Source organism: Mustelus asterias, chromosome 8 (genome assembly GCF_964213995.1).
Source record: "Mustelus asterias chromosome 8, sMusAst1.hap1.1, whole genome shotgun sequence".
NCBI classification, from domain to species: domain Eukaryota; kingdom Metazoa; phylum Chordata; class Chondrichthyes; order Carcharhiniformes; family Triakidae; genus Mustelus; species Mustelus asterias.
Window position 1 is genome coordinate 116,766,101 of NC_135808.1, and position 26,193 is coordinate 116,792,293.

The 26,193-nt window shown below is 40.5% G+C and overlaps 1 protein-coding gene across 6 annotated transcripts in view; it reads right to left on the minus strand.

Annotated features, from left to right (window-relative positions):
- Window positions 1–26,193, minus strand: part of snx7 (sorting nexin 7) — a 65,737-nt gene that overhangs the window by 10,296 nt on the left and 29,248 nt on the right. For 3 of the 6 annotated variants that reach the window (XM_078218809.1, XM_078218804.1, XM_078218807.1), the window contains exons 4-8: window positions 24,906–25,064; window positions 20,758–20,956; window positions 16,821–17,020; window positions 12,865–12,951; window positions 12,623–12,727 (exon numbers count right to left, since the gene is read on the minus strand). In XM_078218809.1, coding sequence (XP_078074935.1) covers window positions 12,623–12,727; window positions 12,865–12,951; window positions 16,821–17,020; window positions 20,758–20,956; window positions 24,906–25,064 — 750 coding nt within the window. Of the gene's footprint in view, window positions 1–12,622; window positions 12,728–12,864; window positions 12,952–16,820; window positions 17,021–20,757; window positions 20,957–24,899; window positions 25,065–26,193 lie in introns of all 6 variants that reach the window. The other 3 variants (XM_078218808.1, XM_078218803.1, XM_078218805.1) reach the window with 1 other exon arrangement.

The window sequence follows — 26,193 nt, forward strand, 5'->3', positions numbered from 1 at the left end:
AATGTCACCAGTTAAGTTTTGAAGCATACTCCATATGCATTCAAGAGCAGGAATCAACAATCTTCCAAGGTTCCCCTGTCATTTCCTCCAACTTGTTCTGCTAGGAATTTTGGCAAACTCAAAGTCAGATGAATCGGAATCCATTTCTAAAGTCTGTTTCATATGTTGACATTTTAACTTGACTCAGTAAATCCAAATGCCAAAGTTCTACCAAGACTTCCATGCTACTCCCACTAATACAAATGACCAGATTGATAGTACATAGCTTTATGTAAATACATGAATGTGCTTCTTGACTCCAATTATTAATGTGTCTTTCAGGAAAAAAGACCCCAACTAAACCAATGGGTAATTAAAATATAGAAGGTAACTCTCCCTTGTTCCAGGCGACACAAAGCTAATTTCAGTGGTTATCGCTTGGTGCAATATTCCTTTTGAAACTAAGATGATAGCGATTTGAAGCATAGTAATATATGTGCTTTTAGCAAATACTGCTGTCTTTAATTTCTGTAGTAAGAGTTTTAACAACACCAGGTTAAAGTCCAACAGGTTTATTTGGTAGCAAATGCCATTAGCTTTCGCAGCGCTGCTCCTTCGTCAGATGAAGTGGAAATCTGCTCTCAAACAGGGCACAGAGACACAAAATCAAGTTACAGAATACTGATTAGAATGCGAATCTCTACAGCCAACCAGGTCTATAATTTCTGTAAGCAGCCCAAGTGCCTTGCCAAAACAATGGTTCAGATGTAAGCCGTCAGAAACTTGTCAATTTAAGCGCAAATTGTTAAACTTATATTGAGATTGAACAATTGAATAAAAATATCAGATCCACTTTCCACAGGCTTGGTCTGCCTTATCCGATTGAAGTTCTCCAAATGCAAAGTTCTCTCCTATCTAATTTCACTATCCAAACTCATATGACTTGGAGAAGGCTCACAATAGTGCAAGTGTGCTCATTCCGCCTCTAGTATGTACTTCATGCCACACTGGTTAAGTGATATCTGAAACAAACATTATGCCCATTGTCTATGTAAACTGTGGGGCCTGAGGCAAAGGGCAGGGAAGGTGGTTGCTGCTGATGCTGGTGACTAATGTCTATTTCAGGATCTGTTCAAACACCGCAACACAGCAAAGTGCCATGCATACTGAAATCAGTTTTCCCAGGGAAACAGCAGCTAAACCAACAGATGTTTCAATGCCCTGCTGATTTCAAAGTCTTGCACATCTCCTTCAGGTAAATTGCATGTATTGCTTGTGAGCATGGCCTCTTGCGTAGCAGTGGATTTGACGATTAGGACCACTCAAGATGTGATTTTGCTAAAAAGTGAAAAGGAGGACCCAGATCAAACATGCATGGTACCAATTGTGTAATTTAGACTATATTAAGTTTTTCAGGTTCTGTATTTTTACCTCAAATCACTGACACTCTCATTTTATTACTCAATAGATGCACACATGCTGGACCCATTATACTTTGCAACCAACTCCCATTGCGAGCAAAGATCCAAAATGGCAGGTTGGTGTGGGAATGGAAATGGGCCTTTTAACATTTTTATTATTTTTTTCATGGGATGTGGGAGACATTGGTTGGGCCAGCATTTGTTGCCCATCCCTAACTTCCCTTGATGTGGAGATGCCGGTGTTGGACTGAGGTGGGCACAGATTCATTCACCTGATGAAGGAGCAGCGCTCTGAAAGCTCGTGATTCCAAATAAACCTGTTTGACTTTAACCTGGTGTTGTGAGACTTATTAATTTCCCTTGAAGTGAGTGGCTAGCTAGGCCATTTAAGATTTAACCACATTTGGAGTCACATGCAGGCCAAACCGGGTAAGGACAACAGATCTCCTTCCCTGAAGGACATTAGCATTTATGACAATCAACTATGGTTTCATGGTCATCATTAGACTTTTAATTCCAGATTTGAATTCAAATGTCACCATCTGTCATGGTGGAATTTGAACCCGAGTCCTTAGAGTACTGCCAGTCCAGCGACAATACCACTATGCCAATGCCTCCCCACAGTCATTATTAGGCTTTTTCATGATCATCTTTGGGCTTTTATTTAATTCAAATTTCACTATCTGCTGTGGTGGGATTTAAATCCAGGTCCCCAGAGCATTACCCCAAGTTACTAGTCCAGTGACAACACCACTATGTGCCCCCCCCCCGCCCCCCCCAAAGCACTGATCATAATCAGCAATCAATTTTAGACATTGACTTGTATTAGAATGAACTGAAAGCACTAGAGATGTGTAATTAGGAAAAAGATTCTATGCACAGATCAGTCAGCATCAAAAACAACGAAGATAGGATTCCTATCAGCCACAACATCCGTCTCTGAATCAGAGTACTTTTGAATTAATTAGTTAATTAATCAGTTATTTTGGAATTAATTACTAAATTTCATTGAAACACTTATAAAAAGATGTTAAAGTAACAAGTTTCTTACATAAGATAGGAAATTGAGGGATATGGACCGAGTAAGAGCAGAAGGTTTTTTTTAGTTTAGTTAGTGCATCATGATTAGCACGGGCGTGGAGGGTTAAAGGACCTGGTTCTGTGCTGTATTTTTCTTTGTTCTTCGTATAAATTGGCGAAGCAATCATTTTATTCTTGACTGCTAGATACTAATGGTACAATAGTGCATGACAAAGGAGGGACAACATTTACCACCCAATCTCACTTGTGATTACATTTTGATTGGGGTACTGAAATAGGAAGCTCGGCTACCTGACCTGCTAGAAACAGGCTGGCATTTCGTTAGAACTCAAATATTGGGTTTCCAGTATGACATTAAGAACCTGGTGCAATTTCAAAATATTTTGAAATGGGCAGTGTACACACATCATACACACTGGTACTTGATACTAAGCAATCTAACCAGTGATCCTCAAGCGGCTGCTGCAGACCACAAAGAAATCATTTCAAAAAGCTTGTATGTGATTTTTATGGAGTCAGGTACAGTAAATACTACTGGCAGCTCACCAATTATGCCCATTGCCAACATTAGCGATTACTAAATCTTCAAAAGTACAGTACTTTTGAGACACTGAGGTTGTCAAAGATCTTATGTAATCACAATTCTTTTTATATTTCAATAATATTAACCAAGGCTCCTTTGAAAACATTTTTTAAACCTGCAACCCCTTCCCATCCAGAAGGATAAGGGCAACTTGGGAACAGCACAGCCTGCAAGTTCCCCAAGTACTCACTATCAAAATTTGGAACCATATACCTATTCCTTCACTGTTGCTGTGTCAAAATCTTGCAAACCGCCCTAATGGCTCTGTGGGTGCACCAACACCATATGAATGCCTGCAATTCAAGAAGGCAGCTCATTACAAATTCTCATGAGCAATTAGGGATTGGCAATAAATGCTGGCCTTGCAAATGATACGCATCCCAACAACTAGTAACAAAATGAAAATGTTTCCAGGTCTCTGGAAACTTCTGTTAAGCAAGCCACAAGCTCACTCCACTGCCTCCCATCCAACAGATGTGGTCACATGATCATGTACCAGACCATTCACGTGAACAAGATCAGACAATAGAGCTAATCATGTAATCCATTTTAATGTGGGCTAACTATGTTCAAATACACAATATACTGCAGTTAAAATATGCACAGATGCACAGGACAGGGGTGGTGTGGCAAAATAATGTTGAAACAGGTTATGAAATCTGCATACATTTAGCTACAGAGCTCAGTCATTCCATCCTTTGGGGATGCAGCCCACCAAACATTTGTGTTCCCAAGGAAGAAAGGAAACATCTGAGAGCAGTCACCTTTGTTTGTCTCCCAGCATTGAATGAAAACAGCATTTTGCAGAGAGAGAGAGAGAGACCAACCCATCTCTCCAGCATGCATGGTATGTGGCAGGAAACCTGCTTTTATTTAATAAAAAATGGGAATACAGTTACTAAAGCTGCAGCTCCCACTTTTAACAGAGTGTGCTATAATAATTTTACCTTACTGCATTACAAAAATATAAACCAGTGTAACAGTCTTGGAATCAAAGCGTTCCTGTACTTGGGCAGGCAAAATTCCATTACAATATTTGGTATTTTGGTTAGAGTGCCATCTATTGATGATTAGCAATATTGGACAGTAGCGTTCTCACAAAACTGTCAATCAGAAAGCACCCACACCCATGCATCTTATTAAATAACTCGCAGGTGGGCATGCATTTATACAGCTCCTTCCACAAGCACAGGATGTTCTAAAGCACTTCTCAGCCAATGAATTACTCTTGATATACAGTCACTGTTGTAACGGAGAAAATGCAGCAACCAACCTGCAAACTCCCACAAATAGCAGTGTGATAGTGACCAGATAATGTTTTGAATGTTAACTGAGGGATAATTGCTGGTCAGGACACCATGGATAACTTTCCTTCTCAAAATAGTATCATGGGATCCTTTATGTCTACCCGAGGTGGTAGTCAGCATCTCAGTTAAACATCTCACCCAGGAGATAGCTCCTCTGACAGCAGTACTCCCTCCCTGTACTGCAGTGCAGTGTGAGCCTTGATTTTTAAGTTCAAGTCCAGATGTGATAATTGAACCGACAACCTTCAAAGGGAAGTAGCAAGAATTCTACCAAGTGAGCAAATACTGACACACAGCAGTTCACTGGCAATAGGGCAAATGAATGTTGGTTAAGGGTCATTTTAAAATATTTAATTTACACATTAAGAATAAAATTAAAACTAATTGGTTCACATGCAGGTGAGAAGAATTCAATTATCGAAGTATAAGCATTAAATTCTTGAAATAGATGTAAAATAAAAGCTGTGAAACTGGTTTGGTAAGGAAGAGCTTTCAGTAAGTATAGAAATAGGGCAAAATACAAGCACATGAACCAGACAAAGCAAACAACATAAAATTTTATGTGCTGTTAAGATTTTGACAATAGTATAATATGTCTATGGGTTTTGTATAGGGTGGACTAATGTTCATGAACTTTTAAGTTAGCTGCTTTTAAAATGGTCAGACAGAATTTCTGTTAGACAATTAACAGTCAATGTAATTGGGAAACAGGAAAGTAATTGTGAGAAGCTACACTTGATGAATTTATGGTTCCAATGGTGCCACCAGGTCTGAATACAAGGGCTTTTCAGCTTTGATGGAATATTTAACGTCATTGAACTTATGACACCTTGTATTTAAACAAATCATGCATTGATCTGTACCAGTAGGAAACCTTTGTTTCCTGATGTGATGATAGGAAGTGGTTTTTATCTGTTGATTTTAATAGCTTTATTGTAGGGTTTGGTTAAAATATATTGACAAAGAGAATGTGACCTTGTTTTTGACTGGTATCAAAAAGAAACCCGTCATTTATTTGTAATGGAATGTAATCTGCTTGGTCTGAGGAAGTAAGTGATTGAGCTGTGACCCTTAAAGCAAGGGTTGCAAAGGTGGGATGACACGAGATGATTTGCATTGTAACCCAATAGAAGGGTGATTTGGACCATTCCCAAAAAAGGAAGTGAAGCGAGGTGTGGAGATAAAAGTTGAATTTGTATTCTTGTTGGCACAGCTTTTACTATCACTTCAATGGTATATTTCTCCTGAGACTTGGTTCATCATTACTTCTGAGACTGAATGGACTTTGGTTGTTCTGTCGGCATTCAAGAATCCTGGCCCCTTGAGGATAGAATATCCAGGCTGCCCTCACTGCTTAAGTATATTTACATTTTACTGAAAGAAATTCTGCTTAATTCATAAATATTAGTCATTTTCACCCTTGTAGGTCAAACACAATGGAAGACCCTAGTATTAGAAATTAAAAATTCAGGACCTTCTTAATTAGAAGAGTTTTATACCTCAAAATCCTGAAACAGTGCACAGATCAAGTAAACACCAAGAGAAACAACTATAGCTCACAAGCTGAACTCGATTTTCTTATATCTCTGTTTCTAATAAAACAATTTTGAAGCACTACTTTTTGTTGTAAAGCATTTTGCAAATTTCACAAAAATGGCATGCATTTTGCAATCAGCAGCAAAGTTCTTTGTGGGCTACTGGAACAGAGACTAGCTGAAATCTGGCATTGAATTCAGCACACGCATTCTGCATAGAACCTGTGAGAGGGATAAGAAACATCGAGGCTCTTCAACCAGATTGAAGAATCCTCATAGACACAAAGCAATCTAGAAAATATAAGCAGGAAAGCAAACTGAAGATTATGAAATATAGAATTGAGATAGAGAGAGATAAGATAGAAAAGGAAAAAGGTTTTTAAAAAAATCTCCAACACAAATTAACTTCTAAAGAAATGAGACTCCACACTTGTAAAATTAAAGATACAAGGCCAAATGGGTGGTTTGGCAATCAAGGATGCTTACGCCATTAAAAATTCACTAATTCCTGAATGAAATTAAGAATGGTGGGTAGTACTGCAACTTCACACCACTGCATTTCAGTGCTGAGTCCATTGGCAAGGATTGTTGCAACGCACCCGATGGAGCAGCAATATATCACTGACAACAACTTCCACATTGTGTTTAACTGCGTATGTGTACTATAGAAGCTGCAGTCTGATTTACTCCACCGTTATTAACAATACAAATAATTAATTAACAATAAATAATGTACAACCAAGAGCAGTTGACAAGGATGATACATCACTTTGGGGGCTTTGTACAAATTTGCAATCCTAACTAGGGCTCAGAGCCAGTGACAACTCAATCCAGTCCAGCCTCATCACCAGACACAGGCTCCTGGCATCATCTGAACCTGAAGGAAGTCACATCCAATTAAAGTTTCCACTTTTACTTTGAGTGTTATTAATTTCAGAGTGCAAAATCCCACTCGGAGGTGCAGTTTGTTGAGGATTCCACGCTATCATCCCATACTGAAATCACTTGCAAATGGTTTTTCCCAGGCCTGCAAGGAATCTGGACTGACAATCAGCATCAGAAAGAACAAAGTTATGGGCCAGGATGTAGAGATTCCACCTTCCATCAGCATCGATAACCTCTCTCTGGATACTGTCGACAGCTTCACTTAGCTTGGATCAATAATTACCAGCAACCTGTACTTTGGTGTTGAAAGCAGCTCCAGAATTGCCAAGATCACAGTTGTCACGGCATAGCTGAGGTGGCGAGTGTGGGCCAATAGCAAACTCACCAAAAATACAAAGTTCTGCAACGACTACACTCGTGTTCTTAGCACCTTCCACTACAGTAGCAAAGATGGACAACTTGCACCAAGAAAAGCAGCTCAACAGCCTCAGATGCACATTGGGCATCTCCTGGTGAACAGAATGCTGTGCTATATATGAAAGCACATCAGCATGTAGGGAATCCAGCACCTTATTTTTTCTCAAATCAGCAGCGACTCTGTTGTCTGGGTCAAGTGTGTCAAATGGACAATGGCTGGGCTGCTTTCCCGAGGAAATGCTCTATGGTGAGCAGCACGATATCTGTGATACACAGTTATCTGTAGGTGAATCCTCACGTTGAATATGAGTCAGTGAATGGGGAGTACCAGCAGTCAGGACGGGGAAGGAAAAAGAAAACAAAAGAATCGACCAGATGGCAGAAAAGAGAGCCCGCTGAAAAGAAGAAAATGGACCTAAGGCCAACGCTATTCATCTGTGCTGGTTGTGGAAGAGATTGGCACTCTCAAATCAGCCTCTACAGCCACATCAACCTCTACAGCCACAACAGACAATGTTCAATCCAGAAGTCACATACGCTAGGCCACAGTCCATCATCTTTCTGGGTGGACAGGTATTGATACTACCACTTGTTCATCATACCCTACTCTAATCCACTAAATAAACAGTGTCATGTTGTAAGGTTTTGTATGCAATCATGTGTTGAACAGAGGCTGATCCACAATATTATTTCCCCTGTAATTGAGATGTAACATTTTTAATTTAAAGACAGGTTTTGTGATTTCCCTTCTGAAAAGGTTCTCCCTTCAACAATTTATTTGAAACATATGGGTGAGCATTTCTGTGGGTGATAATTAGATAAGTAGGGTGCCTAAAGAGACATTACAAATCCTTTTCTCGCATAATGGGCATGACATTGCATTTAAGGTTTCTTATGTGATAAATAATGAATTTAACAAGGGGCTGTGACACATATGGGAAGTAAGCTCATTCAGATTCAATAGGATTTAAAATTTAGATCATGTAGTCTATTTAAAATCCGCAATCACTTTTAATTACTGGAGTCATGCGTGGTACCAGTACATTAAAAACAAATTTAAGGTTAAAAAATATTTGAGGTGCCAGGTGATTTAGTTTATTTATTGCAGTTTTTCAGATACAGCAATCTGTTCACATAGGTTGGGATTTTACCATTGTGTTGTGCCCGTTTACAGGCGCGACGCGGTCGTAAAGAAGGGCATAAAGCGATCAGCACCGGTTTTTGTGACCAGCACCATTTTACGGCAATAGGATTTCACGCACGGTCAGCCTCTCGCTGGAAATGGGAGAGAGGCAGGTTAATTTATTGAAATTTATTTAAATAAGCATTTCATTGTCATTAGCGAGCCTGGCGCTCAATCGTCCAGGTTTGCCTGCCTTTATGACCTCTCCGGGAATAGGTTCTTGCCGGCGAGGAACATACATGCTCCCCATTGGCCTCACTGGTGGAACCGGAGGCCATTGAGGCCCCCCAGGGAGGTCGAGGACAAGGGGGAAGATGCCGCTTGGGCAATGCCAGACTGGCAGTGCCAGGAAGCCCACTGCCACTCTGCAGCGATCGGTGGGGGAGGGAGGGGGTCCGCAATTGGTCTGGGCGGCAGGTTGGTAGAGGCTGCATCTACAGCTGTGGATCCTGCAATTGTTGGGGGGTAAGCTGCTGCAGGCAGCCTGCACTAGCAGGGGCCTGACAGCTCTCTCTTTTCTGTCAGACCCCTGCTACTGCTAATGCGCATGTGCACCATCAGAGGCCTACACATGCGCACTACCTCCCTCTGTAGGCTTTCAGGTGCATTGAGCCCACCCACAGGCTTCTGCCGCAAGCAACAGGCTCACTCAGAATTTTGCAGCCATAGTGCATCTGGGGGGGGCGCTAAAACACACCCACAAAACAGATTCACTTTGCAAGGAGTAACAGGAATACAGAGTACTGGGCTAATGGTAAGATACTTGGTAGTGTGGATGAACAGAGGGATCTGGGTGTCCATGTGCATAGATCCCTGAAAGTTAGCACCCAGGTTGATAGGGTTGTCAAGAAGGCGTACAGTGCGTTAGCTTTTATTGGAAGAGGGATTGAGTTTCGGAGCCAGGAGGTCATGCTGCAACTGCTACAAAACTCTGGTGTGGCCACATTTGGAGTATTGCGTACAGTTCTGGTCGCCGCATTATAGGAAAGATGTGGAAGTGTTGGAAAGGGTGCAGAGGAGATTTACCAGGATGTTGCCTGGTATGGTGGGAAAATCGTATGAGGAAAGGCTGAGGGGCTTGAGGTTGTTTTCGTTAGAGAGAAGAAGGTTAAGAGGTGACTTAATAGAGGCATACAAGATGATCAGAGGATTAGATAGGGTGGACAGTGAGAGCATTTTTCCTCGGATGGTGATGGCTAGCACAAGGGGACATAGCTTTAAATTGAGGGGTGAGAGATATAAGACAGATGTTAGAGGTAGGTTCTTTACTCATAGTAAGGGGGTGGAATGCCCTGCCTGCAGCAATAGTGGACTCATCAACATTAAGAGCATTCAAATGGTTATTGGATAAACATATGGATGATATTGGAATAGTGTAGATTAGGGGGGCTTTAGATTGGTTCCATTGGTCGGCGCAACATCGAGGGCCGAAGGGCCTGTACTGCGCTGTAATGTTCTATGTTCTAGATCTGGAACTCTCCCAGTTCCACGCCCGCCCAGCTTTCAGACTAAAAATGGTAAAATACCGCCCATAATGTTTTTGTTCTCTTACTTCAGATTAACCAGACAGAAAAGTGTTCTAAACTGCTCTCACTGTGAACCTTACAGTAATTCGATGCCCGATAACTACAACACCATTGATTCGCTGCAGCGTATTTAGTTCAAAATGCCTAGGAAAATACAGATGAACTCACCTGCTCAATAGTGAGTTTTATGGTGTATATTGCCAATCTCAACATACAAGAAGATACATAACCTTGAACCTCTCCCTCAATATGTTTACCTTTAACTTTTTAAAACAAACTTTTGACTCAGAAATGTTGGATTGAGTTGTTACTTCACCTGGGGCTTTTGTGAAATAGCATGATTCTGTTGAAGTCAAATCAGAATTTTGTTTTTAGTTTCGTGAACAGATGTAGCTTGGCTGGCAAAGACATAATTTGTCTATCCCTAATTGCTGTTGAAATGGTAGTGATGGGCTGCGTTCTTAATACAACTGAGTGTCTTACTAGGCCATTTCATAGAGTCAACCACGGTGCTGAAAGACAGGACATACAGGACAGACCAGACAAGGACAGCTGATTTCCTTCTCTAAAGGACATTAAGTGAGCCAGGTGCTTTATTTTCAAATGACAATCCAGCAGTTTCAGCGTCATCAAAACTGCTGATAGATTTTTAACCTAGATTTATTTAATTAATTGAATTGCTGCTGTGGTAGAATATGAACTTGAGTCTCTGGATTATTAGTTCAGCAACATAACACTATCCTACCATACCCCCATTTCATAATGAGGGACTTGGGAATGGTTTGAATTTCTATTTAGCACTTAGGATATGAGAGTACACAGCAAAACTTATTCAAAATTGACTCCACAATTGAATTTGATCTTTCAAGAAGGTTTGTACAAATCAATACCAATACCATTTTTTGTTGTGGAGATACTGCTATTGTCAATGGAGCAACCATTCAGGTTTTCTTCATGTGCTAGTTTTTTTTTTGCAGGAGGAGGGAGTGGGAAAGAGTGCAAACGTTTTTCACAATATCTTAAATTTCAATCTCTCTCCATAACTAGTGAGCTTTAAAAAAGAACGAGCAGATTATAACTTTTGCATTTACCCCACACAATATTTAATGAACAGAAAGACAACGCAAAATCCAGTTTCAAGAATTCATTAATACATTCAACTTTCAAGATTGGAGCTGTCAAATTTAGTCAGGAAAACAGTTCCTGCATGGGTTAAGTATGACTCAGCTTGTAGTTTTGTTAAGCACGTACAGTAGTGGCTTTAAAAATATCTTAGCCGAAATAGATTAATGTTCAAAAGGCAGCATAAATATTTGAAGTAGATAATTAGGTACTGAAAAGTTTCTCATGTAAGATGGATGTGGCAGTTTTAAAAAGTTGGAAACATGTTTTCATCGAAATTGAGCAACAAATACAAAAGCATACATTTTCAGATCATCTGCACTAGACACATACAACGATCTGCTATTTTGTGTCAGTTTTTTCTGACAGGAAGTTATAAGAGTCAAGCTTTATGTCCTTGGAGCTTCTGCACTTCAGCATCACATGGCACAATGTTCTTGACCTTACAAACATTATTGGCCCTGAGCTTCCAGGAATGCCATAAATTGCAGCTCCATGCCACAATCACGTACATGCGCACTTTGAACTTATTCCAAAATTTCCTTGAAAAGGAATTTGCATATATCACAGTCACGTGCAATGGCAAATCAGGGACCTCAGCAGCGCAGCAAATGGCTTCCTCTCTTTCATTAACGAAGCAGATTGTGGCAAGACCTGAGCCATGAATTCTGAATTTCAAATCCATTCGATAATTGAATTTGATCACTTTAGTATCTGACTACGTACACATTCAGTTGCTATATTCAGCTCTCCAGAAACATTTTTCTACATTACAGGTTTATGCTTTTATAATATTTTAAAAAGATTACATTAGTAATTCAAGCTGCTTAAAAAGACTCTGATTAAACAACAAGAGGGAGGAAAAGATTGTACCTTGTTTTGTTGGTTTCTTGATGGTGGGAAGGAGACAAAAAGGTACAAGGGGAGGCAATGGCAAAAAGGTACAAAGGGAGGGAATAGTGGTATTATTGCTAGACTACTAGTCCAGAAACTCAACTAATGTTCTGGGGACAGGAGTTCGAATCCCAACATGGCAGATGGTGGAATTTGAATTCAATAAAAAAAATCTGGAATTAAGGATCTACTAATGAAACCATTGTCGATTGTTGGAAAAACCCATCTGGTTCACTAATGTCCTTTAGGGAAGGAAATCTGCTGTTCTTACCTGGTCTGGCCTACATGTGACTAGAGAGCCACAGCAATGTGGTTGACTCTCAACTGCCCTCCAAGGGTAACTAGGGATGAGGAAGCCCGCGACGCCCATGTCCCACGATTGAATAGTAAAAAGAATTATGGGGCTTATGTTCCATATGCTCAGGGCACCTGAAATACTAAGTACCATACTGGGTGAAATGACATTTAGACATACCTGGAGCCCCTCCTTGACCAAACATCAGGTACCTTTCACATAATAATGTGTCATAACACCTGAAGGATTTCTCTCCAGAATTTGTCAGAGACTGAACCTGCTCTGGCAATGTTCTGCTGACATCAATAATGTTTGAATTGTAAAAGAAAAATTGTATATTCTAACAAAATCAGCCCGTCGTTGACACAAACAGAATGCCGTTGTCTCAAAGTAAAGCAATGGAATGCAGGTTGACTGCAGTATTTATTACTTACCTCCTCAATTTCATGATCAATCTTCTGCTGTTTCTGTTGTTTCATTTCCACTGTGTTTTTACCCAAGAAGGCACCGATCGTAAGGCTTAGATCAGAGTGTTCCAGCTGATAACAGTGGATGTAATACATTTTAATAGAAAATTGGAACATAGTTAACATTTGATTTTGGCACAAATTTGGATTAATCAATTACATATCCAATCTAAAAAAAATAACAGAAAAAAATCATGTTTTATACTCACCATTTCTCTATCAGCTTTCTTACTGGTTAAGGCATCAACTCTTAATTCATAATTTGCCTGAATGAGGTCTCTTCTCTTCAAAACAGACTGAGGAAAAAAGTGCTAGTCTACATAACTACATTTAAAATGCTGTATTATGGATACAGAAAGTTTTTAACTAGGTTCAGTAACATGTGGTTCACACATTGATAGTTCATAGTTTTATTCTACTCCTTCACATTTTGAGCTGCATTAAGAATCTAAAAAGATTAACTGCCAATACATCTAGTATCTTAATTACTTTTAAGGGTCAAAAGCTTAAGTGGCATGTACTTTCCAGGTTGTACATCCTGCACCAGAGTCTTGAGTCATAGTTTTACAGCACTAAAAAGAGACCCTTTGGCCCCTTGCATCTGTGCTAGCCATCAAGCACCTATCTACCTCGTTGAATATTTTAAAGGCAAAGATAGATAGATTTTTGAACAGTAAAGGAATTAAGTGTTTACGGTGAGCTGAGTAAGTGTAAGTGGAGCTGAGTCCATGAAAAGATCAGCCATAATCGTATTGAGTGGTGGAGCAGGCTCAAGGGGCCATATGGTATACTCCTGCTCCTAGTTCTTATGTTCTACCCCACCACTCTTTCAGGCAGTGAGTGCCAGATTCCCACCACTTCTGGGTGAAAAAGATTTACCTCAAATCCCCTATAAATCTCCTGCCCCTTACCTTAAATCTATGCTCCCTGGTTATTGACCCTCTACTAAAGGGGAAAGGTTCCTTCCTATCTAACCATGCCCCTCAATTTGGCCCCCCCTTAGACTTCTCTGCTCTAAGGAAAACAACCCCAACCTAATTAGTCACTCTTCACAGCTGAAATGCTCCAGCCCAGGCAACATCCTGGTGAATCTCCTCTGCCCTACCATTGCGCTTTCAGGGAATATACCTTCACTGTGCCCAAAGCATTTCTTTTTTGAAGGTAGCCCATTGCACAGTTACAGTTTTTCCCTCCAACCTTTCATTGTCTATCCTTGCCTCTTTGAAGTCAGCTCTCCCCCAGTTAATTTTTCTTCCTCTGTATTGCCCATTTTCTACCATCATCCTAAACCGTACGACACAATGATCACTGCCTAGTGACTGTAATTTCATACACATCAAGTTGATAGATATGATGCAAGGTATAAATTCTTAGAAAGCGGGATATAATACATTGTGTAATTGTACAAAATATACAGTCCAATAGCCTACAAATGCATTGAAGTAAATGCTTATGGAATTATGAAGTATTAGATTTTAAATTTTAATGTCACAGGCACAAACAGATAGAGGAAGAGGGCTCATAACCAAGGATCTGTACAGAAATGAACTCCAAATATGGCACACTAGTACAATGGTTGACAAACCCTAAAAACAACAAACATTTGATGGAAGTGTTCATAAGGTCAATCACTGACCAATGTACTGAACACCTCCAAAATATCCAGGGCCTGATAATCTTCATTCCAGAGTACTTAAGGAAGCGGCCTTGGAAATAGTAGAGCCACTGGTGGTAATTGTCCAAAATTCTTTGGACACTGCTCTGGTCCCTACAGATTGGTGGGTAGCTAATGCAAGCCCGCTGTTCAAAAAGGGAGGTAGAGAGAAAACAGGGAATTATAAACCAGCGAGCCCAATGTCAGTACTGGGGAAGTTGCTAGAGTCCATTATTGAGGATTTCATAGCTCAGCATTTGGAAAGCAGTGGTATAAATCAGACAAAGTCAACATGGATTTACAAAGGGGAAATCATGCTTAACGAATCTAATGGAATTCTTTGAGGATGTAACTAGTAGGGTTGACCAGGAAGAACAGGTGGGTGTGGTTTATTTAAAGTTTCAGAAGGCTTTCAACAAAGTCTCACATAGCAGAATACTATGTAAAGTTAAAGTGCATGGAATTATGGGTAATGTCTTGAGATGAATCAAAAGTTGGTGAGCAGATAGGAAGCAAAGAGTTGGCAAAAGTGGGTATTTTTCTGATTGGCAGGCAGTGGCCAGTGGGATGCTGCAGGGATCTGTGCTAGGAGCCTAACTGTTCATATTATATATTAATAATTTGGAAGAGGGAACTAAATGTATTATTCCCAAATTTGCAGATAAAACAAAGTTGGGTGGGAGGGCGAGCGGTGAGGATGCAGAAATTCTTCAGTGTGATTTAGACAGACTGAGTGAATGGCAGATGCAAGATAATGTGAATAAATGTGAGGTTATCCACTTTGGTAGCAAAAATAGGAATGGGTGTAAATTGAGAGAGATGGATACTCAGCAAGACCTTGGTGTCGTCGTGCATCAGTCGCTGAAAGTAAGTGTGCAGGTACAAGTGTGAGGAGAAATTTCTTCACCCAGAGAGTGGTGCATCTGTGGCATTCACTCCCACAGAATGTAATTGAGGCCAAAACATTGCGTGATATCAAGAAGAAATTAGACATTGCTCTTGGGGCGAAAGGAGTCAAGGAATATGGATGGGGAAGGCAGGATCAGGGTAGTGATTTTGATGACCAGCCATGATCAAAATGAATGGTGGAGCAGGCTCAAAGGGTTGAGTGGCCTACTCCTGCTTCGATGGAACACAAAATAACACATTACAACAGCTTTCTTCATTATTTTAAGAGTATTATTGACATATTGCTTAGTTGTTTAGATAAACGCACCGGAACATAATTTTTCCTCCTATATTTTTAATAGGAAATTAGGATTTGTACATTTCTAACCACAAATTAGATAAGTTAATGGAATAGGTATTTGTTATAAGTTAGGAAAAAGTTAGAAAATTTAAATTAACATATCATAGAATCCCTACAGTGCAGAAGGAGGCCATTCGGCCCATCGAGTCTGCACTGACCACAATCCCACCCAGGACCTATCCACATAACCCCACATATTTACCCTGCTAATCTCCCTGACACTAAGGGGCAATTTATCATGGCCAATCCACCTAACCTGCACGTCTTTGGACTGTGGGAGGAAACTGGAGCACCCGGAGAAAATCCACGCAGGCACAGGGAGAACGTGCAGACTCCACACAGACAGTGACCCAAACCAGGAATTAAACCCGTGTCCCTGGCACTGTGAGGCAGTAGTGCTAACCACTGCGCTGCCGTGCCACCCCCGGATATCAATCCGTACAGCTTTAAAATATGGAACTCGTGTCATATCTTGTATAATCATTTTTCCATAACATTTCTGCACTAGGCGTTAAGATGCAAAATTCAAAAAGCATAAATCCCAGTACTTTGTTAAATTATTTTTTATGGCAAAATTTGAATTATTATAGATGCCAATGCAATAAAATTTACTTAAAAAAAAATCCTAAAATAGATCGTTCTCAGCTCATCCTATTCAAACGAACTAACATGCAACTGGCAGAAGGAAATTGAGTCGCTAACCGTATTGTGGGTGTACTATCACCACAAGGACTGCAGCTGTTGAATAAGGTAGTCAATTATCATTCTGTCAAGGCAACTAGGGACGGATAAGAAATGTAGCCTTACCAGCATCACCCATATCCCAAGAACAAGAAGAAAGCCTGGGACTGTTTTAAACCTAAACACTACAGCATATTCTCGATTTAATTATCCGTTTGATAATGTTGAAGAATTATTTGCAATGAAATTTTCAAGTTATCTGCATTTTGCACAGCCAATGTCACCATAATTTGCAACCAATGTCCACACAATCAATTCTGTTAAATTCACTTCAAACTTCATGAACTGACACAACCCATATTATTTTCTTATACAATGCACGGATGCAGAATTTGAAAGGAAAATATAAATTGGAAAGCAGTATTCTGTTTCACAAATTTCAGCAGTTGTTCGTTCCAAAATACTACATATTTAATCTACAACCTTGGAACAGCACAAATAAATCCACTTAAATAAGCTTTGATTTGGCTACACTCGCTCTTATAATTTGATGACCTTGAGATTTAAATAAAAAAACCTACCTTGAGAGTTTCTGCACATAGAACATATTCATGCAATGCAGGAAGCAAATCCTCTGTGAGGCCCATTGTAAGTCCTTCAATGGCCTTGCAGCAGTTTTCAATTGAACTACCTACTCCTTTCAAAGGTTCAGCCAGCTCTTGTTCAGATTCAGACCACTGAGTATAAATGGGACCGTATTCCTTCATCTCAGCCAAGTGTTCTTTACCCCAAAAAATTAGAAAACATTTCAGTCTTTTCTTCTTAGCAACCTCAAAAAACAGATCAAAGAATCACAAACAAGAATTGAGAAAGTTTAAGGTGAGAGGGGAGAGATACAAAAGGGTCCAGAGGGGCAATTTTTTTCACACAGAGGATGGTGAGTGTCTGGAACAAGCTGCCAGAGGCAGTAGTAGAGGCGGGTACAATTTTGTCTTTTAGAAAACATTTAGACAGTTACATGTGTAAGATGGGTATAGAGGAATATGGGCCAAATGCGGGCAATTGGGAATTGGCAATTAGGGGTTTAAAGAAAAGGGGCGGCATGGACAAGTTGGGCCAAAGGGCCTGTTTCCATGCTGTAAACATCTATGACTCTATGCATACATCAAAAAAATACATACCTAATTGGATAGATTACTTCTGACAATAGGAGGGGAAAATTAGAATGAGATTTCCCAGCATTGCCAGAAATGGGCTATATATCAGGACTAAATGTGTGAAAGATATTAGATTTATTAATCTCTTCCCCGACCCACCTTCATAATTGTTTTTTCTGGGTAAAGTTTAAGGTTTTAAAGTTTATCTACTAGTGTCACAAGTAAGCTTACATTAGCACTACAATGAAGTTACTGTGAAAATCCCCAGTCGCCACACTCTGGCGCCTGTTTGGGTACATCGAGGGAGAATTTAGCATGGTCAATACACCTAACCAGCACGTCTTTCGGGCTGTGGGAGGAAACTCAGGCAGACACGGGGAGTACATGCAGACTGCACAGACAGTGACCCAAGCCGGAAATTGAACCTAGGTCCCTGGCCCTGTGAGGCAGCAGTGCTAACCACTGTGCCATCGTGCTGCCATAAGGTTTGTTTAAAAAAAGCTACACTTTCACTCTAAAAGGTAATTGACATCTGATTATATAATCAATTTTCCTCCAGAAGCTGAATTCCAGTTTAAGTCCAAACTTGTTCCTGCAGTTTTGAATTAGTGGAATAATTATGAAAGCCACTAGATCTCTTCTAGCATTAGGAGGCACAATAGAATTTGAGAACATAGAAACAAGTTGATGACAGTAATTCTATTCATTTTTCTGGAGATAAATTGGAATGGTACACTTAATTCTCTAGTCTGGAATGGCAGGGACAAAGGCATTGAGATTTTGGAATTGTGGAATTCAGAATAATGTTGGAATGCCTAATCACAAGTGCATGAACCCAATATAAATATGTACCTCAGGACATAAAACATTGACAAAACATTATAAAATAGTAAAAATGGTCCTATTCATCCAAATACTGCATTTTGCATGTTTTCACAGTACAGTCTCCTTACACTGGGTTCATCATAAACTGGCAGCTAGACCAAAATGTGGGGATGGAGGGGTGTGTGTGCACGCACATGTGTGTGCCTGTGTGAGAGAGAGACTGATTAAAAACATCTCTGCCATCCTCAAAAACCTTGAAACATACCATTGACAGCACCCTCCACAAACTCCACTTATCCTCCTACTGACACATCAGAGGCAATTGTACCTCACAAAGGGCATTAAAATAGTGCCCGCGAAAGCTCCAAAGATTTACCGCCATAATATTAACTTTGTTGCGATGCCATAAGTCTTTCCAGATTTTGGAAGTTCCAGATTTGATAGGTTATAGTGTATTACTTGTTTTTATGGCACTATATGTAGAGGGTGCCATGCGCAAAACTAATATCACATCTCTAGAAGCTTTGCTGGGGATGACTGGGACCTGGCAGTGTTTTCAAAGTTGTTCTGTGGCAACTAAAATGTGACATTAATTTTATATGATGCAGAAAATGTACCAAATAATTGATGGTAGGCCAGTAGAGGAAGCATTATACACCGCGTACTGAAAGATACCAGGCTCACTGATATGACACCAATTATTTGGACTGTTTTAAGCTGCTTGGTTAATATATTTATTTTGCACCCTCCTCACCTCCAAACTCTAAATTACGGATATTTAGATTATAAAATCAATTATAATCTAACACTTATGACGGTTCTGCCAATTTTTGCTCAAGATATTTGTTTAACCACCCCCCTCCCCCAGCCCCCCCATTTATTTAAGAAAGATTATTTTTTGTTCTCTTGATTCTAGAGTGGACTTTCATTTTTTAATGGAACTATCATGGGAGCACTGTCCAAGAAGAAATTTTCCACCATGACTAACACCTGAACAGGCCTTACTGCAATGTCCGAGATCAGTAGTAAATACCTTAGGACAACTGCTCTAGCCCAGTTCAATCATTAATCTATTCAACAATACAAGAAAAACACTCAGCCTTTATTTGCTAAGATAAAAGCAAATTACTGCAGATGCTGAAATCTGAAACAAAAACAGAAAATGCTGGAAAATCCCAGCAGGTCTGGCAGCATCTGAGAGAACAGAGCTAACATTTTGAGTCTGGATGACCCTTCGTTAGCTCTGATGAAGAGTCATCCAGACTTGAAACTTTAGCTCTGTTCTCTCTCCACAGATGCTGTTGGACCTGCAGAAATTTTCCAGCATTTTCTGTTTTTGTCTCAGTTATTACCTTATAGCTTCAACTATAACATTATCATGCCCCTTGGTTGTTTGTTAATTTTTTTTCCTCGTTCTTCAAAGCAAATTCTGGGTGCAGTAGTTTCATGGAATCGGTGAAAATTTAAACTCCCATAGTCAATCAATCTATCCATCCATCTCTTTCCCACACATACAAATTCTGTACCAGACTTAAAACTCCCCAATTCCTTCCTTTCTGGTGGTCATATAACTTGGGCTATATCTGGGCATCTTGGCTATCATAGCAGAGCGTATCCCAAACACATACTTAAAAAAACCCAAAATAAGATTAAGAGGGGCAGAGGTAAACAAATCGCTTCAGCAATTTGCATACTAGGTTTGACACTGCACTGAATTTACTCTGACATTACACCCAAGCAGTAAGAGACAAGTGCTCCCATTCTTACCTTGAGTGCATTCATAACACATTTGTGAAGGAGGGAAGTGGGTACATTCAACAAAATGATATTTTAAAAAACTGTTCATTCCACTACGAAATTGCACTTACTGCTAACCAATGACATGGTATTGGCTAGTTGCTTGGAGAGACTTCAAGCATTTGACTCTAAAAGTAGGATACATGGTAAAAACCTGGTTTCGAAAACGAAATGGACTTAAATAAGTCTTCTGAAAATACTGCCTTTATTTCAAACAAACTTCTGGAACAGTTCATGCAGCTGAGTTTTATGTACACTTCACTCTCCTCTCTGAAGGTAATTGTTACTATTTTACTAACCTAGGATCTAAAATGCCACATTTAACGTTAACAAAAAATAGCTTTATCAATTTTTATCTGTGAATGTTAACCCCACACTAATACATCAAACAATGCCACACAAACATTACATCACTCAAATTCAGCCAACTGGTCACTTAAAAGGATGGAATTGTTCCCATCACTGCTGCTGGTAGAGATGATCGAAATTGACAAAGTCCAACACATGCATGCAGCAAGACTGATTTGGGACATGTCACAGAATTATTTGCAGTGGGTCAGTTCAAGGCCAAGTTAATCATGCACTATTTCAATGCAATACAAATGCAATTTGTTGCTGGCATTGCGTACACATAAATTACAAGTAGCCATTTCATATTAAAAATCGAGGGAAAGCATAAGCAAACAAACCTTTATGATTACTGTTTAAGCTGCAGTAAAAGACTAACTGCAGTACTGACCTTTCAGTTCCTTTAAAATCCTTTGGCTGATTTTATCCAGCGTTCCCATTTTCTGACGGAAAACGTCCACGTAGTCACTCATGGCAATGAATTCGTCGGGTCGATTCTTAACACTTCTAACTGTGCTAGCAACAGCCCTGACTGTTTCTCCCATTTTACTGATGAATCCTGGACCAGGTTTCTTGTGAGATGTCAAATCCTGCATCAATATTTTTAAAACAGATAAAAGTGAATAACCCAAAAAGAAAATGATTATACTGCATATCAAGTATACCCGTAGTAATGCAATGGATGAAATGGGAATATATATATATATATAGTAGCAAGTAATTCAGCCCCTCAAGCCATTATGGCTAATCTATATTTTAATCCATCTGCCTCAACTCCATACCCTTTAATTCTTTTACCTAACAAACATCTATCACAATTTTTAAATTTTCAATTTACCTAGCCTCAACAGCTTTCTGGGGAGAATTCCAGATTTTGTAGAAAATAGGAGCAGGAATAGACCATTTGGCCCTTTAAGCCAGATCCGCCATTCAATATGATCATGGCTGATTCTCTATCACAACGCCCAGGATCTACCCATACCCCTTGACACCTTTAGAGTCTAGAAATCTATCTATTTCCTTCTTAAATATATTCAGTGACTTGGTCTTCAGTGGTAGAGAATTCCATAATTCATCACCCTCTGAGGGACATTGTTTCTCCTCATTTCAGTCCTAGAAGGCCTAACCCCATACTCTAAGACGGTGGCCCCTTGTTTTGGGCACCTGACTTGAGGAAAGATATTTAAAGGCTATGGAGAGCTTGCAGAAGAGATATCCTTTAACAGATCTTGGGTGACAGGTTTAGTTACGAGGAGACGCCAGCAACACTGGGGCTGTTTTTACAAGCAAATTGGGTGGCGGAGATCTGACAGGTGTCAAAAATATTGTGTCAGAGTTTCCTGACACAATATGTGGATAGGCCGACAAGAGGTGAGGCCACATTGGATTTGGTACTGGGAAATGAACCGGGCCAAGTGTTAGATTTGGTTGTGGGAGGGCACTTTGGAGATAGTGACCACAATTCGGTGTCTTTTGTTATTGTAATGGAGAGGGATAGGGCCGTACGGCAGGGCAAGGATTACAATTGGGGGAGAGGTAATTATGATGCGATTAGGCAAGAATTAGGGGGCATAAGATGGGAGCAGAAACTGTCAGGGAAAGGCACTAATGAAAAGTGGAACTTTTTCAAGGAACAAATACTGGGTGTCCTTGATAGGTATGTCCCTGTCAGGCAGGGAGGAAATGGCCGAGTGAGGGAACCATGGTTCACGAAAGAGGTGGAATGTCTTGTGAAAAGGAAGAGGGAAGCTTATGTAGGGATGAGGAAACAAGGTTCAGATGGCTCGATTGAGGGTTACAAGTTAGCAAGGAATGAGCTGAAAAAGGGGCTTAGGAGAGCTAGGAGGGGACATGAGAAGTCCTTGGCGGGTCGGATCAAGGAAAACCCCTCTTATGTGAGGAATAAAAGAACGACCAGGGTGAGGTTAGGGCCGGTCAAGGACAGTAGTGGGAACTTGTGTATGGAGTCAGTAGAGATAGGCGAGGTGATGAGTGAATACTTTTCTTCAGTGTTCACCAAGGAGAGGGGCCATGTTTTTGAGGGAGAGGAGGTGTTACAGGCTAATAGGCTGGAGGAAATAGATGTTCGGAGGGAGGATGTACTGGCAGTTTTGAATAAACTGAAGGTCGATAAGTCCCCTGGGCCTGATGAAATATATCCTAGGATTCTTTGGGAGGCAAGGGATGAGATTGCAGAGCCTTTGGCTTTGATCTTTGGGTCCTCACTGTCCACGGGGATGGTGACAGAGGACTGGAGAGTGGCGAATGTTGTTCCTCTGTTTAAGAAAGGGAATAGAAATGACCCTGGTAATTATAGACCGGTTAGCCTTACTTCGGTGGTTGGTAAATTGATGGGATTTACAACCATTTAGAAAGATGCGGATTAATCCGGGATAGTCAGCACGGATTCGTGAAGGGCAAGTCGTGCCTCACAAATTTGATTGAATTTTTTGAGGAGGTAACTAAGTGTTGATGAAGGTTGGGCAGTTGATGTCATATACATGGATTTTAGTAAGGCGTTTGATAAGGTCCCCCATGGTCGGCTTATGATGAAAGTAAGGAGGTGTGGGATAGAGGGAAAGTTGGCCGATTGGATAGGCTGATCGAAGACAGCGGATGGAAAATTTTCGGACTGAAGGCAGGTTGCTAGCGGAGTGCCACAGGGATCAGTGCTTGGTCCTTTGCTCTTTGTGATTTTTATTCATGACGTAGAGGAGGGGGCTGAAGGATGGATCAGTAAATTTGCTGATGACACCAAGATTGGTGGAGTAGTGGATGAGGTGGAGGGCTGTTGTAGGCTGCAAAGAGACATAGATAGGATGCAAAGCTGGGCTGAAAAATGGCAAATGGAGTTTAACCCTGATAAATGTGAGGTGATTCATTTTGGTAGGACTAATTTAAATGTGGATTACAGGGTCAAAGGTAGGGTTCTGAAGACTGTGGAGGAACAGAGAAATCTTGGGGTCCATATCCACAGATCTCTAAAGGTTGCCACTCAAGTGGATAGAGCTGTGAAGAAGGCCTAAAGTGTGTTAGCTTTATTAACAGGGGGTTGGAGTTTAAGAGCTGTGGGGTTATGCTGCAACTGTACAGGACCTTGGTGAGACCACATTTGGAATATTGTGTGCAGTTCTGGTCACCTCACTATAAGAAGGATGTGGAAGCGCTGGAAAGAGTGCAGAGGAGATTTACCAGGATGCTGCCTGGTTTGGAGGGTAGGTCTTATGAGGAAAGGTTGAGGGAGCTAGGGCTGTTCTCTCTCGAGCGGAGGAGGCTGAGGGAAGACTTAATAGAGGTTTATAAAATGATGAAGGGGATAGATAGAGTGAACGTTCAAAGACTATTTCCTCGGGTGGATGGAGCTATTACAAGGGGGCATAACTATAGGGTTCATATGGGAGATATAGGAAGGATATCGGAGGTAGGTTCTTTACGCAGAGAGTGGTTGGGGTGTGGAATGGACTGCCTGCAGTGATAGTGGAGTCAGACACTTTAGGAACATTTAAGCGGTTATTGGATAGGCACATGGAGCACACCAGGATGACAGGGAGTGGGATAGCTTGATCTTGGTTTCAGATAAAGCCCGGCACAACACCGTGGGCCGAAGGGCCTGTTCTGTGCTGTACTGTTCTATGACTGGGGAGAGGAGAAATTTCTTCATCCAGAGAGTAATGAATCTGTGGAATTCACTACTACATAAAGTAGCTGAGGCCAAAACACGTGATTTCAAGAAGGAATTAGATATAGCTCTTGGAGCTAAAGGGGTCAAGGGATATGATGGGGAAGGTGGGATCAGAGTATTGAATTCAATGATCAGCCATAATCATAATATCATAGAAACCCCACAAGGAGGCCATTTGGCCCATCGAGTCTGCACCGACAACAGTCCCACCCAGGCCCTATCCCCGTGAACCCACATATTTGCCTCGCTAATCCCTCTACCTCACATATCCCAGGACACTAAGGGGTAGTTTAGCATGGCCAATCCACCTAACCCGCACGTCTTTGGGCTGTGGGAGGAAACCAGAGCACCCGGAGGAAACCCACACAGAGACGGGGAGAACGTGCAAACTCCACACAGACAGTGACCCAAGCCGGGAATTGAACCCGGGTCCCTGGCCCTCTGTGAGGCAGCAGTGCTAACCACTGTGCTACCATGCCGCCCAAATGAATGGCTAAGCAGGCTCGAAAGGCTGAATGGCCTATTATTGCTTCTATTTCTATGTTTCTAAATATTTTTTTAAAAGAGAAACTTAAAAGCATATTGAAGAACCGATGATTGTGATTCTGAGGTCTTTGAGATTTGCTAAATGTACAGCTCTTTCAGAGTAAAAAAGACTATGCTGTAAAATCCTATTATTCATACAAAACAGAAATGTAAAAGCTATGGGCTGGAATTTTACCGCCCCGCCTGCCACGGGAATCATTCGCAACATGGTTCCCGAGTTGCTTTAATGCAAGTATGCGTTAAAGCACATAATTGCACATAGCTTACTTTTGTTCGTCTAATGGATATACATGAATAGATTTTACCCATGCCTGTACAGTTAGAAATATTTTGAAGTCCTCATTAAAAGACAGAGTAGGATGGTCAGCAATTCTGTTTAAAAATTTATGTAGTGCCTTCCGCCGCGTTGCTACGAAATCTTCATTAAAGCGTTCTACCATACCTCTCATGACAAATTTCTCTGGCAGTGGCTAAGCAAAAAGAGAAAATTAACATCGGTTACATTCACATTATAATATAGTACTCATCCACAATGAATTACAGCACCACAAAAGTTTAATTTTGAACTTCATTTCGTAATAAAATTACTAAATAGAGAAAACAATTCTTAAGAGTTTGCATGTAAAACACACACACACACACACACACTCTCTAAATGAATTTAGTTTATGGGAATGACTGCTATTTGTAGCAAAAATAGCTTGAGTGTAAGAAAGGATTCCAGTAGTAAAACTTTTAAAATAGTAATGGGTCTATAAAAATCAGTCCAAATGTTTTATATTAGTCATGCCCATGAAATAAGCAAAATATTCCAAGAGTATTCAAATGGTTATTTTGCTTGCTTGAAAAACAAAAACACTGCAAAGTTATGTTCATCTTGGTTGCAGAATAACATCCATGTTATGCTGGCATTGTGATCTCCTCAATGGTTTCAACCACAAGAGTAAAAATTGCATATGACACAAATAGTAAAGTTACCAGAGCAAAAATGCAAAAACAAAATCATGCTCCACACAATCAGACCGACATGCTAAGCACATTTCATAAACAAACCTGCTGGGCATTTCCATTGATGACAATTGGCGTACTAAGCTGGCAATAAATGATTGCTTTCCACTTCAGAATTCCTGCTCATGTTCAAGTATCACAAAGGTTTCAATGTCACAAAAACAGGAACTGAGAAAATAGGCAAAAACACACCTCTGATATCAGAGCGCAGAGCAAGGATTTAATTGGAGGTTGTTTTCTATGCTGGACCACGTACACAGGACCAGTACGCCGGTTCTGGCTGTTAAAATGTACATGTTCAGTAAATAATATACATTGTGATAACAAATTTCTATAAGTAAACACCCGGAAGGAAACTCAATGGATAAACAGATGATTTAAAAGGTTGAGTATTATAAACCAAATATTCAATTGCTGATTTGTTCTGCATTAGTGGATTTCAAACATACAGTGCTACAACTAGCCATGGCGTAGAAACAGCAATCAGGGCTCTCAGCCCTGCTCAGGGATGCTGTGCAGACCCCAGGATTAGGCTCAGCATGGTTGAACAGGTACGATGGAGTTTTGCTTGATCTTAGGAAATCGAGCCAA